The sequence below is a fragment of the Momordica charantia genome (genome assembly GCF_013281855.1).
Source record: "Momordica charantia cultivar OHB3-1 chromosome 4 unlocalized genomic scaffold, Mcharantia_2.0 BLBB01000004.1, whole genome shotgun sequence".
NCBI lineage: Eukaryota > Viridiplantae > Streptophyta > Magnoliopsida > Cucurbitales > Cucurbitaceae > Momordica > Momordica charantia.
In genome coordinates this window covers 3,629,107-3,645,355 of record NW_028275162.1, presented here as the reverse complement: position 1 = coordinate 3,645,355, position 16,249 = coordinate 3,629,107, and the positions used below count along the sequence as shown (strand labels likewise).

General features: G+C 35.5%; 1 protein-coding gene across 1 annotated transcript; it reads right to left on the bottom strand.

Annotated features, from left to right (window-relative positions):
* Window positions 1–1,033: 1,033 nt before the first annotated feature.
* VHA-A2 (vacuolar proton ATPase A2) lies at window positions 1,034–14,951 on the bottom strand. Its single transcript, XM_088122689.1, has 18 exons — window positions 14,631–14,951; window positions 12,700–12,744; window positions 11,628–11,747; window positions 11,437–11,544; window positions 10,804–10,914; window positions 10,549–10,722; window positions 9,092–9,229; window positions 7,130–7,237; window positions 6,890–6,997; window positions 6,638–6,786; window positions 4,450–4,603; window positions 3,296–3,456; window positions 2,987–3,193; window positions 2,633–2,816; window positions 2,463–2,546; window positions 2,143–2,336; window positions 1,795–1,854; window positions 1,034–1,575 (listed from the first exon to the last, which is right to left on the bottom strand). Exons 1-18 carry the CDS (start codon window positions 14,775–14,777, stop codon window positions 1,371–1,373), a joined length of 2,457 nt encoding a protein of 818 aa, XP_087978815.1. The 5' UTR covers window positions 14,778–14,951; the 3' UTR covers window positions 1,034–1,370.
* Between the last annotated feature and the right edge of the window lie 1,298 nt (window positions 14,952–16,249).

Below are 16,249 nucleotides of genomic sequence, written 5' to 3'. Positions count from 1 at the left end.
AAATTAGGATGTTGCTAAATCTAGCTTAATTTAATTAAATGTTAAAAAGATTAGTAGATAAAATAAATAATTGCAAATATTGCAAAATCTGAATACATTTATATAAATCAAATTAATAAGCGATGTATTACTTAAAATAAAAACATGCTCATTAGTATTATTTTAGTTAAAATTGGCTAGATTTGCAGAAAAAAAATTATTTGCAATAAATTTCATTTTTTTTAAATAATCTATTTAATATTGCTTTTATTTTAATAAAAAAACTAATAATTAAAAGTTCCTAAATAAAAAGCACTAATATATATTTGTATACTTTCAATTTTATATTGAGTTTGTTAAGAATAAATATATAAATTGTAGGAATGTAAAATGAAATAAACAAAATTACAAATACTAGTTTATGGTTATACATACTATGGTCATTTAATTTTCGAAAAAATAGTTGTCAATTGTCATAGACATTTTAAAAATATAAAAATCAAAATAAAACAAACTAAAAAATTTAGAGATTAAGACATTTTAAAAATCTAACAGCCAAAATGAAATAAGTCTAAGGATCTAAGAACTGAAATGAAATTTAAACCCCACCTCAGACATAAAAATCCGAAATTAGGTTCAAAATAAAATAATTGATTCTCAAACTCTTGAAAAACATTCATTTTACTCTATATAATTTCAATTTTCGTTTATCGTTTATTTTAATTCTTCTATTTCCAAACGTCTATCTTGGTCTTTACACTTTTGTAAAAAAAATTAACACAATTTTTATATAGAAGGAAAACACTTTAATCCATTATCTAGAAAGAAAAAGGGGAAAAAGAAGACTAATTCAAATTTATGACTAAATTTAGTGTCATTCCAAGATTTTAAAAATTACAACGACCAAAATAAACATTTTGAAACTACAGAGACCAAAAGTTAAAAATAGATGGACGCACATAGACCCGAGTGAACCAAAACCGAATGTTCAAGGACCGAGACAAAAATTGTCCTCCATCCTTCATAAATCTACCCATCAAATAAAACTAGCATCTAAGCATAGAAAAGCAGCAACTTTTTAAAATAAATATTCCCACACATAAATATATATAGATATATAGAGAGACGACTCAGTATCCTTGTTTATTACATTCGGTCATCAGTTTTACCAGTTACAAAGGGCAGTGGCTCATCCAAAAACCCCAATTATTTTCCCTTCGCAGCACAAGGAAATGAAAAACAAGTGCTAATGGCCGAAACCTCAGGCACTCCTCAACAAGGACAATGGCAATGGCAATTGCCTTCAACCATATTTTAAATTAAAGAATCAATACAAACCACTTCTTCTGTGCACAAACCAGAACAGACCTCTCATGGCTCCATCTTGAAGATTATTCGTCATCTTCGTCGAGCAATGCAAACGAGAAAGGATGGAATTTGTACCCGTCTCCCTCGTAGAACTTGTTTTGGAACTCGACCCAATGAAGACGCAACGCATGAAGGAAGGCACTTAGAGTCTCCATCAGTAGCAACACACCAACGGTAGCGAAAATGAAAACAATCCCGCCCACTATTAAGATTAGTATGTTGTTGTACCTGAAAGGCAGTGAAATCTTTTGTTACTGTTTAGTTCAACCATTGTGATTACTATTCACTACCGCCAACTTTAGGGGATTATAGAGAATGGTCTAAAAGCACACAGGTGCATAATGTGGGTGACCACGACATTAGGTCAGTTATCTATATGCTTGTAGTTTATAATTCCGAACAAACAACTTAAGGGAACAGAAGGTAACATGAAGAAGAGTTACGTACCCCGCAGATAGAACGAGAACCTTCTCATAGAACACGCTGGACAACTCTGAGTGAGCAAGACTGGATAACAAAATAAATTGTCAAACTAGTTATTTGCATTGTCGTTACTTCAAAAAGAACATGTCATTAAGATACTGCTAGTACTCCGCACTGTTCATACATAACAAATTTCAACATACAACAAATTTCATTCACAATTTCATATGGCAATGCCAGGTTAAATAAAACGAAAAAAAGAAAGTACCATTTAAATTCACCTTTCTAAATTGTGAACTCTATAATCGATAAAGAGTGGCAATGCCAAACACAACCAAGAAACTGACAATGGACACCACTTGATGTACATACCTTAAAGCCCATAGACGAAGATAGGAAGCTGTATTTGATACCGCTCCAAGCACAAATTCAATGGTATGTATAAGTTGATGCACAAAAACTTCACCGAACTCAAACTCCTCATGACCGTGTGAATCATGATGCGACTCCAACTCAAGGGAATCGTCAGCACTTGGAAGTGGTGCATAAGACTGGCCTTGGAACCTCTGAAAGAAACATGATTGTCAGACCGGAATCTAGTCAAACGTAAGCCTCCCCAAGAGAACACACATAAAGAAACAGACAAACACGGTTGCGCCTACACACAGAAAATAAGAGAACTCAAAGCAGACCTGTTCGTGCTGTTTCTTCAAAAGAAAAGGCTTTGGAAGCAGCATCCATGGTACAGCAACAAGGGCCAGTAAGAGCAGCACAATCTGCACATAGGAGGGAAAAATATGCGTATCAGGAAAATAAATCCAAGAGTTAAATAGGAACATTAATATAAGTAGAAGGGAGATACCTGAACATTTTTCTGCCCGGCAAAAAGCTGATTTTCACCCAGATCGTCTGTGGGGCTCAGGAACATGTATATCATTACGTGGTACAGATCAGCTTTTGAACCAGTGCACCATTTTAGGATGATAAGAAGGGAAAGATAACCGAAAAGGCTGTTCAGAAATATCATCTGTGGCAGGAATTGGAACCTGAAAATTGTACACGAGTCAACAATACAAAGCAGATGGTTTATTACAACAATTATTACCTACAATATTACGAAGAGCAGTGATTCACCCATAATAAAAATCTTGAACGGTGAAAACTAAGGAATAACATGGAAGTAATGATAGAAGAATAAAAATGGCATAGAACTCACCAGATATTGATACTATTCCGAAAAAATGTAGCATTGAAATAGCTTATTATGATTCCAAGGTTCATTTGTGCAACTCCAAGGAGGATCGACATTTTCATTTTCAGAGAGTTAAGAAATGGAAGCTCGCTTCGAGTACCATGCCATACAGGATCCAAGCCAAATGGATATGTAGAACCCACCTTTATCAACCCCGCAGTAGCAGCATCACTACAGTGATGGAGATTATAGCAGTAACCATCATTACCAAGTCACAGAGCATGAATTACAGAAAAATGTGGATAAAGTACGTAAAAGGTTACACTGGCATACCTGCAATCAGGACTACGACATGCATATGCTGAGTGACCAAACAGTCCAAATGGGACTGAGAAGAACTCATTATAGATCAGACCTGTGTATATTGAAAAAAGTGACATCATCAAAATGACGTAGCGTCCACCAAAGGCCATTTCAGTGATATCTCCAAGCTTCTGAAATTTTAAAGGAAAACATAGTTAGATTTCATTTTCACCAGACTCACTCCAACTAACAACTTTTCTTGAAGAAAAATATCCAAATATAAAAGATTCCTTGGCAAGCAAGAATGCTTCCTATATTTTGGATATTTAGTAGGAATGTAACAAAAAAAAATTTGAGAAGCCTTATAATGACTAGGAGGGAAAGAATTTCAATTCAGTTTAACACTTTGCTTTGACCTTCACTTCTTCAATGTTTAAAAGTATTCTTTCAGTTTTTTATTATTGATGATTGGGGATATTTGGTTGTTGTTCTTACATAGCTCTGTTGTATATTTTCCTTATATTCAAATCATTATTCGGGTGATCGTGGTATATATGTCAATGGGATGATCCAATGAAATTAAATACGGGGCTCAGCTAACATCTAAATTTCTTACTTGAAACTATAATTGGTGCAAGAGCTTCTACCTCATCTAACCATAAAATAATAATATTCACAATATAGTCATTCCAAAAGAGGATTTAAGACTATTTATTCAAAATATGACCATTTCTAAGAACTCGGTCATCCACAGTTTTAGAGGCTGTCGTGCTAAGAATATCTGTTCCTTTTCATCCATCAATGAAAAGTTCGTATCTTGTTATAAAATAAAAAAATAAAATAAAAAATCTTAATGAACTCCACGAGTCGGGCAATAAGCATAAGTTACATGTTCATTACCAAGCTGGTTAAGAATTATCAGGAATCGATAGAGAAGACACGTCACGTAATTTTAAAGTGAAGCTACCTTAAAAATTTAATAGAATCATTTCGATCGGTATAAGTTACATGTTCATTACCAAGCTGGTTAAGAATTATCAGGAATTGATAGAGAAGACACATCACGTAATTTTAAAGTGAAGCTACCTTAAAAATTTAATAGAATCATTTCGATCGGTAAATATAACATCATATTATTCTGAGAAACTTCTGTATTAAATTAGTAATAAGTTATAAGAAATTACCTGAGAAGAAAGTTTTTTTTCCCGTAATATAAAATACAGTGTTGCAAGTAACAGACATATTCCATGCCCCCAATCACCAAACATAACAGCAAATAGAAATGGAAACGTGACAATGGTGTATACACCAGGATTGGCTTCTTGATACTTTGCCACCCTGTAATTACATTGTAGATTAAGTTCAGTCGTATTTCTGCCAATAACATGATGACCAAGATATATTTAAACTAGAAAGATCTGCCAGAGAAAGCACTGATACAATAAGAAATTAACGAAGTTCTCAACCTTTTCCTACCTAATTATAAAATACTACTTAGGAGAATGAGAACTAGTATATTCCAAAATAGAGCATGATCTAGCTAGAAATATTTTTTTTTATAGGAAACAGTAAACATAAATTCATATCAAAAGATCTCAAAAAGGGCGAGAATAGCCTAAAGACGAAGGGTGGAGAGAACCCCCCCCCTAAGGATCTATACAATCGTAGCTTTCCAATTTTTTCTTTTTTTATATTCGTGTGTCCGGACCAACTTACGCGCACCTCGACTATTCACGGGCCAACCGCCTGACCCTACTATATTTGGTTGACAAGAAAACTCGTAGGATATTAAATTCTAGGTAGGTGGCCACCATGGTTTGAACCTATTCCCTCTAAGTCCTTTGCTATTTACATGGGCCCTGATTGACTACTTGGGTCATCCCATGATGGTTCATAGCTTTCCAATCTTGTAAGATCAAAAAAATACTGTAGTTACAAAAGACCTTCTTATGAATTGATGCCCACCAAGAAGTTGTATGCTTAATATTCACACAAAAAGAATCTAAAGCGACTCATTCCTCTCTCTCGAAAGGAGCCAAAGGAGGGCCCTCGCCGCACAATTCCATGGGACTGAAGCTTTCCCTTTAAGCGTTGAACCTCCAAAACCTTCAGCTATAAAATCATCTATCTTTTTGGGAGACAAAAGGTGAAATCCATAAGGGAAGCCACAAAGTTCCATGCCCGGGTGGCAAAAGAACAATGTAAAAAAATGTGATCCACCGATTCTAAATCTTTTAGGCATAGAACACAAGCCGAAGGAGAGAGAGCCCAATGTGGGAGCTTTCTCTGGATTCTCTCGGCCATATTTGTGCCCCTATAGAAAAGAGTCCATAGGAAGAATTTCACCTTTTTCGGAACCCTGAAATTCCAAATTATAGAAGTTGTGACCGTGCTCAGTTTAGGGGAAGGAGATGTCAGAGCTATATATGCTGATTTTGCTGAAAATATCCCCTTTCTGTCTGCCTTCCACTATAAGCAATCCCTACCTTGACTAAAGACAGCCCACTTGTCAACCTCCCTATCAAAGAGGTTCCTTCTCAACCCAATGTCCCAAGTTGAATCCTCCAGAACCCAACAAGCAGCCACTGATTGGTTCTTTTTGGAAGAGAGGACGTACAAATCAGGGAAATATGAGGAAATGGGGGATGAATCAATCCACCTATCCTCCCAAAATCTCACCGAATCGCCCATGGACACTTTAAAAAAGGAGAGCTTGGTGAAGTCCGAGAGGGAGAGGGACCTTTTTTTAATAAGAATGGGAAGATACTATCAAGTTAATGTTTCAAGTACTCTTCAAAATGATAATAATTATAAATTTCTCAACAGGCAGTGGAACTATGGCAAAAGTAAGCTCAGGTTCCCTTCTTCATGGCCTCTAAAGTAATTATCATTTTGTAGAAGAATGAGAAAGTTTTCTTTCTTTTTATATCCGTGAGTTTCCGCACCAGCTTACGCGCACCTCAACTAATCTCACGGGACAACTGTCTAACCCTACTACATTTGGTTGTCAAAGTAACTCGTAGGATATTAAATCCTAGGTAGGTAGCCCCCATGGTTTGAACCCATTCCCTCTAAACGCCCTTTACTATTTACATTGGCCCTTATTGACCACTAGACGGAGAAGAAGAAAAAAAAAAGTGAAAACCAAATATGGAAAGTGGAATCCTCTTAATTGTTGACTTTAATCTAGCAAGAGAAAATGACTAACATGAACAGTAAGTACAAAGATTTCTTTATTATCACTATTTCATATAGTAGGGCATATTACCGTTAATAGTTTCGAATTCCATAACATTCCACCACTATGGAACAATCAGAAAACACATCGTCCATTATTTGTTATAGAGTAAATATGAAATCAGACTAACTTACCCATATGCATCCACAATGTCTTGAAAAGCAGTGGAGAATTTGTTTGTCCGAAAATAAGTAGGTGGTGCTTCTGTAGTTAACAAAACCTGGAAAATTGGTCCAACCTGGGAGTTGGAATCAGTTGCTGCCCGCTGGAGTGCATCTTGAATCTGAAAATTCAAGTTTGGTGTCACAAGTATTCAATTCTAGTAGCAAAAAGTTCGGCTGTTATTTATATTGCTCAGACAACAAATAAATAGGCAGAAGAATTACCTGCTTTGTTCCAAAAACAGGACCCCACCCCTCAGCCACCAGACACTTTTTGGTTACGTCAAGGCTAAGCATGTTCAAGATATGGTATATAGATTTTTCCTTCCTCACCTTCAGAGTTCAAAAGGTAATGTAAGGTAATTAGAACAGCACAACAAGCAGCAAATAAAAATTCTGCATCCACATTAAAACCGGAATTTTAAAAATGTGAATAAAAGGTTCTAAAAGTAGTTTATAACAGACCAGAAGATTCCAATTTTCAAAATGTTCTCCAATAGTCCGCAACAGATTACCCCGGTGTAGCAGCCCTACATCTATTGTAGTCTTCATCTCAGACAGTCTTCCAGATGCCTATGTTCATGGTAGTTACATAAGTTAGAATGCAAAATATTGAAATAGAACTTCAGCAGGAACCTGACAATGATAATGAGAAAGGCAAAAACACAAATAAGCCTTGGAAAATAAATTTTGTGGGATTCAGATTTCAACGGTTATATTAACGTTAAGAGGCAGTTGCCAAAGTGCAAGTTTGAACCACAACCTCAGACAACATCAGCAAGTTACAATGTGCTGCCTCAAGAATCTGATTGCACAGTGTGAAGAACCATTCTTTATTTTGGGAGCGTATGATAAATAAAATAACATGAGCATTAGTTAAAGTATTAATAAAATTTCTCGTAGTTTAACGTCGACTATTTGAATCTCCACCAATGGTTGTAAAGTTAAATTTCAAATATAAATAAAATACACGCGAGCTCTATCAAGCAAAATAAATTTTTCCTTTTCCCCTTACAAATTTGAGAGGCTTCAATGCTTCCTGATTAAATTTTTAAATAGAAATAACAATAGGTATGCCGTATAAGTATAGCCTATTACAAATCCCAATAAAGTCCTACCAATGCTCTCCCCCTCTGCCTGCCAATTCCCTTCACTCACCACGTACTCTTCATGGATCCACTCCCTTCACTTCTCTCCTTCCTCTCATCTCTTTTCTCTTTGAAGAGATGGTTGATAAAGGCTAGAACTACAATGCTCGTTCAGTTGTTCATGAAGTCAACAATGCTTATAGGGGCACTGAAGTGGGTAGAGATAACTCCTCCCTCTCTATACAATGGACCAGCCTCTCATGTGAAATCTTGGATTAAAAGACTCAAACCAACCACCCCCCGTGTGGAAGGAAAGAGAACTTATTCATATGGTGAGAAGTTACCTACAGAAACCTATTGCTTAATAGGAGCTTGCAAAAAAGGCTCCCCAATTGAAAATTGAAAGAATTACACAAGGAACACCACAAAAAATCCGATCATTTCTTTTCAGCCAAATTCCCCAAGTCACTGCCTTAATCACATTTAACCATAAGATTTTACCCTCCCTCTAGATCTGGGACCAGAAAGCATCCAAATAATGTTGCAAAGTGCAAGAGTCCAAGAAACTTGGAAGATTTGCAGGAGGGAATTCCAACATCTTCTGCTCAAAGAGCAATGAGAAAACAAATGTCCCACATTTTTCCCTGCATTTTCACATAACATAAACCAGGACAGTGACCAGTCCAAATTAGGGCATATGGTTCTCTCACATGTGTTCAAGCCTTCATGACACAAAGTTATGGAGGATGGATTCGCATTTGTGACACCTAGATTGCTTATTACATCCATGTTATAATTCCTGCAGATAATTTTGTTGTCTAATTCAAAAGTTTCTCTAAATACAAAAACCTCAAATTCTGCACCAGCAAGCAAATAAATGTTCTGACATTGGGTGCCAAAACTTCACAATGAAAATGCTCCAATGGTACAACAACGTTTCCAATCATGAAATAGCATGGGAAAGTCATAGCAACATAGATATTCAAATCATGCTGAACAGGATACACATGAAATTGTGGAGGAAGATAAAAAATAATAATAATAAATAAATAAAGTGGCCAAAGCCAAGCAATATTATGCTCTAACTTCGGAATTGATCCCAATCACATTAGAATATAAAAGTTTCACACACACAATTTATTAAGCTCTTCAAGCTAACAGGAGAGAGTATAATCATCTTCTAAATCAACACCACACCTCAGGCAACAGAAAGACAAAGTCAAGAAATTAGTAAGAAAATCCAAGCTTTGTAGCAAACAGGAATAAGTTTAAATTCATAGGCTCCCATAACATTCCATTAGATGAGCTAACTCAATCCAAGAAGCAGAAGATTCAATACCTCGGCAATCATTTGGGCTTGTTTCCCCAAGTCCTCATTAAAAGGGTAACGATTTGCTCCAAATGCCTCACATATTTTTAGAATTTTATTCTTCGCTCTTTCTCCAGAGTAGAAAACAACAAACACGTTTTTCTCAATCTGTAAAACATCCACATTTGACAAAAAAAAGTAAGATATAATCAAAGTTGACAGATTAAGTTTCACGCACCAATTAACATCACGAGTAGCAATTATTTACTAAAAAAACGTAACAATCCTAGTGCAAACGGATTTTAAGAGATTCTCACTAACTGATATCAAAATCAATTTTAAGATGCCAAAGAAGAAGAAACTCATTGAAACAACTCAAGCTGGGGAGGTTTAGAAGAAATTGAAGAAATCTTTTGGGGGTAGAAAGCAGATTATCCCAAAAGAGAAGCGTGTCACCAAATGTCAAATGACTTCAACAGGTTCAAGCTTGTGTTGGCAAGACTAAGAGGGCTGGCTTGGCTAGGCAAGAGTTTGCCAGGATGAAGAAGACTGAATCCTAAAAATTCAATTTTTTAATGGATTTCCCATCTTCACTAGGTTGTTGATTTTGTTACAAGTTCATTCCAAAGTTGGGTGCTCTCCCCTTCAGTTTGCTCCTTGTGCTACAATGACTGTGAATCCTCTGACCACATCTTCTTGCATTGTAATTTCGCTCAAAAAGTGTGGGGTTTCATTTTGAATGAGTGATTTGTACTGGAGCGCATTGACTACTGGCTTTCCAAGAGTCTTGGAGGGGCCTTCCTAAGGAAACGCTAGAATTTTGTGGAGTAGTGCGGTTCATGCTACCTTTGGCTTATTTGGAAGGAGTGTAACAAATGGATTTTCGAGGATATGACAACTTCAGTAGATTCTTTTTGTAATCTTGTACAACCTACAACTTCTGGATGGTGCTCAAACCACAAGAAATTCTTTTATAATTATACCTCCTCGTGATTATAAATTATTGTAAGAGATTGCTTGTGTAGCCCCTTGGGAGAGAGTTCCCTCTACCCTTGCCCATTGTCACCCTTCTGTCGTAACACATATTTTCCCATTTCTCATTAAAAAAACATATAGCAGGCTTACTACTCTTGCCTTATTCTTTGTGTTATCATGTCCTGTTTTAAATCTTATTATGCTGACTTCTCATCTGGATATCAACTTTACTGCCCTCTACTCAATCGCCTTAATTTGGATTTAAGACCACAATAAAAATTAAAATAACTAAAAGAGGTAGAACAAGTATTTAACAACATTAACAAATACAATTTATCAGTAGGCTTTTTCACGGCTTACACTCCAAGTATAAAGATAAACAGACGTGACAAGTTATATAGGATGTATTTTATTTAATGAACAAAAAATACAGGTAACGAATTATAAGTAGCATGTAAACGTTACAATAAAAAATCAGTAAAAAATTACAATGTGTTGTTTCAACAATTTACCTTCTCTCCAGAAATAGGATCTGCAACCGGATCCTCAACTACAGCCTGCTTCAGAAACACATTACCCCTGGTGGCACGAAATAGTATCCTCTCAAATGCCATAGATTTTTCCCGAGGCACAAGGCCAGAGATAAATCCCAAATTAATCGGCTTTGACTGATCCACAGATGATTCCTTCATCACAAAGCAAATGGAATTAAACCATGTAAAAATCGAAGATTGTTTAAACTTGGAAAGAAAATGTCAAGATTGTACTTGTTCCAACAATAAAGGAACTTCTATTGAATCTCCACCAACTCGTTGTGATTCAAATTCTCTTTGCTGCTCAAGGGCACTGCTTTGCGCTGCACTGAAAAACTCACCAGCCTGACACAAAAGGGAATTTCATAACAATCAAATAGGTCGGACATAAAAATGACAAACTTAATGAGATTGAATACCACTAAGTAAAATTAAGTGAACCAAGAAACATGCAATCTAAATACTATTCAATCATAAATCTGTACAAATATGCCAAACACAAACTAAAAAGTCTAGTAATTGAAAACAAGTACGCTGTACACCTGTGGAACAGATCCCTATCAGAGCAAATGGTGCATACGATGTATTTTTCAGGTGTTCAATAAGTCTTGTACCTTTTTTTTCTTTTTGGGAGGACACTAAACAGTTCTGTTACTTTTTCAAACACCTTTTATTGCTCTAGGAACCAATGAAATCTAATTTATTACCGTCATCTTCCAACATCACTTCTCATGTCTCAAACTTTCCAACATTATGACCATGAATAACATACCTGAAGGAGCTGGCTAAGATAAACATTTCCTTGCATCAAATGATTTGAAGTGAAACACCGGTAACTTCTCTAGGTTAAAGTTCAAAAGGATTTACCTTATGCATAACAAGCTTATACTCCACAAGTTCATTGTAGGAACGCTGTAGCTTCTCACTATTGGCATTTATTTCAACCAGTTCTGCCTCAAGCTCACCAAGTTTGACCTATAAATATAATGCGATCAAAAGAAAATGGTCAAGACATGAAGCACCAGAACCACTTTGGCTGGTTACAAATTGTTAAATACCTCAAGGTCGTCTACACTGATATCAATTTGTGGAACGGAGCTTTTGCTTGACAATCCAGTCTTCGACATCTGCTCCTTGAAAAAATGCAATTTGCGTGCCATCTCTCCACATCTTTTAATCTTGTTAAAACCAAGAATAAGAAAGGTAAGTTCAACAGAGGAAGAGAATGGCACATCTTTTAATCTTGTTAAAACCAAGAATAAGAAAGGTAAGTTCAACAGAGGAAGAGAAATGCAAACCTAATGTAAGTGACAAGTAAACAAATTATACTACTCAATTCTCATACCATTCAAAAGATCCATTTATAATGAGGCAGAGTTAGCGAAGTTTTCACTGTGAAAATTTATTGGAAACATTCATAATCAAATAATCTTTCCTATTACAACTTTGAACTTATCAGCCTCGTAACCAAACGGAAATCCAGTCTCCATCAAAAATGGATGGCAAATCCCCAAACAACCCCTGAAGCTACATATTCCAATAATGCATGAAAACTGAGTTAAGCAGAGGTGGCAGAAATACAAACCTATCTTACCATTACAAAATATCAGAACGTGTTACACTCATTAAATCCACTTCGGTATAAAAGCTAGACTAATTCTGGATCACTATTCAATTGACATATTCTAACAAACTTTCCTTTTTTTTTTTTTTGATAAGAAACAAAGAGAATATATTCATCAAAAGATAGCCCCAAAAAAAGGGATGAACAGTCTAAAGGCGGAGGGTAGAGTGAACCCTCCCCAAAGAGCTATACAATCGCAACTTTCCAATCTTGTATAATCAAACGAAGACCGTAGTTACAAAAAACCTTCTGGTGGATGGAAGTCCACCAAGAACCCTCCCCGAGGAACAAACTTTATCACACTTGCAGCTATTTCAACTAATAACATGCCAGTATGATAAAACTTCGTACAAGTGCATATATATGTAAGATAATATGGGAAGGATAACCAAGATTCATACAGAACCAATTTATCTATTACAGTAGTTCTTATTTGTTTGATAGGATTAAAACTAAACACAACTGAAGCACATAAATGATCTTTTGAGACATGGGTCAAGAAATACCTGTGCAGCATAAGTACGTTGGAACGGGCTTTTCTCAGCATTGAGCTGGAAGAATAAATACATGAGAATTAGGCACGGCAGAATAAATGCCAGAAGAAAATAAGTTACAGAAAAACCAAGAGTTAGCACCATCTTAATATTGATTTTTGAAACGGCTATATGAGAAACACAAGTTCTCTATTTCAAAAGAGAAGAGAACAGCAGGAAGCTGATACATATTCACAACTCTAGCATAACCAATAACATCAATAAGTATCATGCTCCATCAAAAATACATATAGTATAATATTACGACAATGTTTTCCAAGAAATATTAACATTATAATATGAATGATATCTGTATTCTTTCAATATGAGTGAGCATCATAAAGAATAAGTACATTAGGGATGTAATTACAAAAACGTTTCATTTTTTTTTTTTTTTTGTATGAAACAATATTTCATTGATAGTATGAAATATACAAAAGGCAAAAGGCCACAAGGGCAATTACAAGAAGGCTTCCCAACTTGTAATAAGCTCATTTAAAGAGTAACTATTGAAAGGCGGATAAAAACATTTGCACCACCACATAGCAAGTACAATGCCCCTATCAAAAAAGTTTTCAAAGGAGAGTGCCTTGTTGTTGAAGACCCGATGATTCCTTTCTAACCATAAAGACTAAAGGAAGGCTCGAATCAGTTGTGTCCAAAGTATAGCTTTTCCTCTGTTGAAGGGGTGCCCCACCAAAAAACAATCAAGTAGTGTAGCTGGTTGTGTGTGGAGAGCTGTTGTCCATCTGAAACTTGAGAGCAAGCAGTTCCAAAATCGAGTGGCAAATGGGCAATGAATAAATAGATGGCTTTGTGTTTCGGAGCTTCCAAAACATAGTATGCAGCAATTTGGAGACAGGTACAATTGGGGGTTCTTTCTCTGTACTCTATCATGAGTGTTTAAGGCCCCGTGAGTGAGTTTCCAGCAGAAAAATTTAACTTTCTTGGGGTATTTATCATGCCAAATGTTAGAGTAGAGGATTCCTGTTGGTCATGGACAGTGTGTGAGCAGAGTAGTTTGAAGGTTGATCTGGTGGTCTATAAGCCCGATGGTTCGTGGGGCCATCTCCATTGATCTTCGTTGGGTGAGGGGACAATCGGATCAATAAGATGGGGATGTAATTACGAAAAGGTTTCATTTTTTGAAATAGCTATGCACGGAGTGTAGATAAGATGACTTTCTAACATGATTCCACTTGTGCCTTATATTGGGAAAATTTTCAAACCTCATGAGATTGTATGCCATATAATACTTCAGACCTTCCACGTATTTTTCTTCCTCTGAATGCTCAAAAAATTTTTTAACCCCAGGTCCCCAATCATTGGGTGCTTGAAATTTGAAACTACCACATGAACCTCCAATATGTCATCATCAGAAAACCCAAGTGCGTGCTATATACTCTAAGTAGATAGCCCAAAACTAAAGGGATCTTGAACTGCTGAATACTATGTTCAACCTTTGAGCCGACTTTGGAGTTCCTTAGTCACCCATCTTACTTAACTAAATATCGAAGCCCTATATCCAAGGACAACTCCATGAGATAAAAGATGCTGACATACAAGCTGACAGTTACTGGATAATCGACCAACAAAGCGTATATGGAACTCAAACCATTAAAAACAGTCGAAACGACCTCCGGTTGCAACAAATGCAAGAGAATTTTCACCACAGTGAAGCACAATAAACTAAAAACAGTAGCAATCAAGTTCAGTCTGAGCATCAACAGAGTATACGTAGCTCAAACTCATATGATATAGATTGACAAGCAACAAAAACAAACAAACACCGGAATTACATAATCTCGAACAAAAACAATGCAAGCCGGGGTGAAGCAAAAACCAAAACAGAATCAGAGAAGTGAAAGATTAGGGAGATAGTGAAAGCGAGAAAGTCTAGATACATCTTTGAACTGGAGAAGGCCGAGATCACCGAGGTAGGAGACAGTGAGATGCGCAGACTCGATGGGAATGATGAGCTGCACAAGCTGCATCGGCTCCGAGCGGAACAGATCCATGGACGGACAGCAACCTCCTCGGGAATCGCCCATTCTTCCGAGATGGAGATGCCAATCCTCAAGGCCGAAATCGTATGAGAGAAAGTTTCAGGCCTGGAGAACAAGAGAACACAGACGAATCTCGGGACGAAGATGGAGGAACACAGGAGATGGGTTGAACGCTGTGATCGTATCCACGTTTACGATTCCATCTGTTTTTTGTTTTTTTTTTTCCTATTAGGATTTTTTTTTTATCCCTAAATTAAATTATTGTTCTTTCGATATATCGTGTCCCAGGGAATTTCTGCTTTTTTATCCCCGCGACCGGAATCACCGCTTTTCTTTTTCTTTTCTTTTTCATCTATTTCTCCAAATTTTCTTTTTTCTCTTTTTCATCTATTTTTCAAAATTTAGACGAGGAAATGAGATGAGTTATCCAACCTGTTTGTTTAAAAAAAAAAAATAGAACTTTGATAATCCTATTGTGATTTATTTTCATATATTATTCTGCTTTATTTAATTCAAAATCAAGTTTCAAATATTCAACTTAAACATAACTTCACAATGTTGTACATTTGTCGGAATAACAAGATCAAGATTTGAATTTTGTAAATATTGATTTTTAAAATTTAATTTGTTTAGCACTGATCGGAGTGTTGTATTTTTTTCTTCGTGATAACCTCTAATGAGATAGAATCTCCATTTAAACATTCCATGAAGTGAGGTGGAGAAAGTTTTTCACCTTAATGGAGACCGAGAATATGTTTCCGTACCTGTCGTCAGCATTATTTTTAATTAAGTATTTGTATTATTATTATATTTTTTTTAAATCCTAAATCTAAATACTTGTATGTAAAATTTATGAGATATTATTGTAATGTTTATATATTTAGCGCTTACATGTATGGATAATTTTATGAATTATGAGACATTTTTAATAAATTTAATAATTCTTCTTTTACAATGAAAATTTTCCGTAGGAATTTAAAATTTGGAGATTTTCGTAAATTAACAATTGAGACTTTAAGAAAAATAAACAAATGGAAAACAATTCCCACGGCTATTTTTGTGGGTACCTTTTTTTTTTAATATCATAATTTATATTAAGAGTAATAATTTCTTAAAATAAACTAAACCATTAAAATCTTTTTATTTTAACCTTCCAATTTAATCTCCTATATATAAACTAAGTCTAGCACCGGAATTTAGAAAGAAATATATTATATAATTCTTCTTATACCATAACTTATCCTATCTAATTCTATCAACGAAATCAAATTTCAAATTTACACTTTAAATTTCAAATTACCAATAATTGTAATGAAATAATAAGCATTGTATGTTATAAAATAATATTAGGGTTCCTCTTTCCATACCAAAAGTTCTGGAGATCAGAAAGAGTGTAGAAAGAAATTGAGATCATTTGAACCGTGAAGAAAGATGAAAAACAAGGGTGTTGAGAAAGATCTTTCGTATTTGAAAGATCTTCTTCTATGTGAAAGATTGACTGCCAAGCCACCAAATAA

Coding starts and splice junctions, on each gene's coding strand:
- VHA-A2 (XM_088122689.1), bottom strand. CDS start 14,777: ATGGGCGATTCCCGAGGAGGTTGCTGTCCGTCCATGGATCTGTTCCGC. Junction 10,915..11,436: donor ATAAGCTTGTTATGCATAAG/GTAAATCCTTTT, acceptor CTTTTGTGTCAG/GCTGGTGAGTTTTTCAGTGC. Junction 3,194..3,295: donor TGTCGTAGTCCTGATTGCAG/GTATGCCAGTGT, acceptor CCATCACTGTAG/TGATGCTGCTACTGCGGGGT.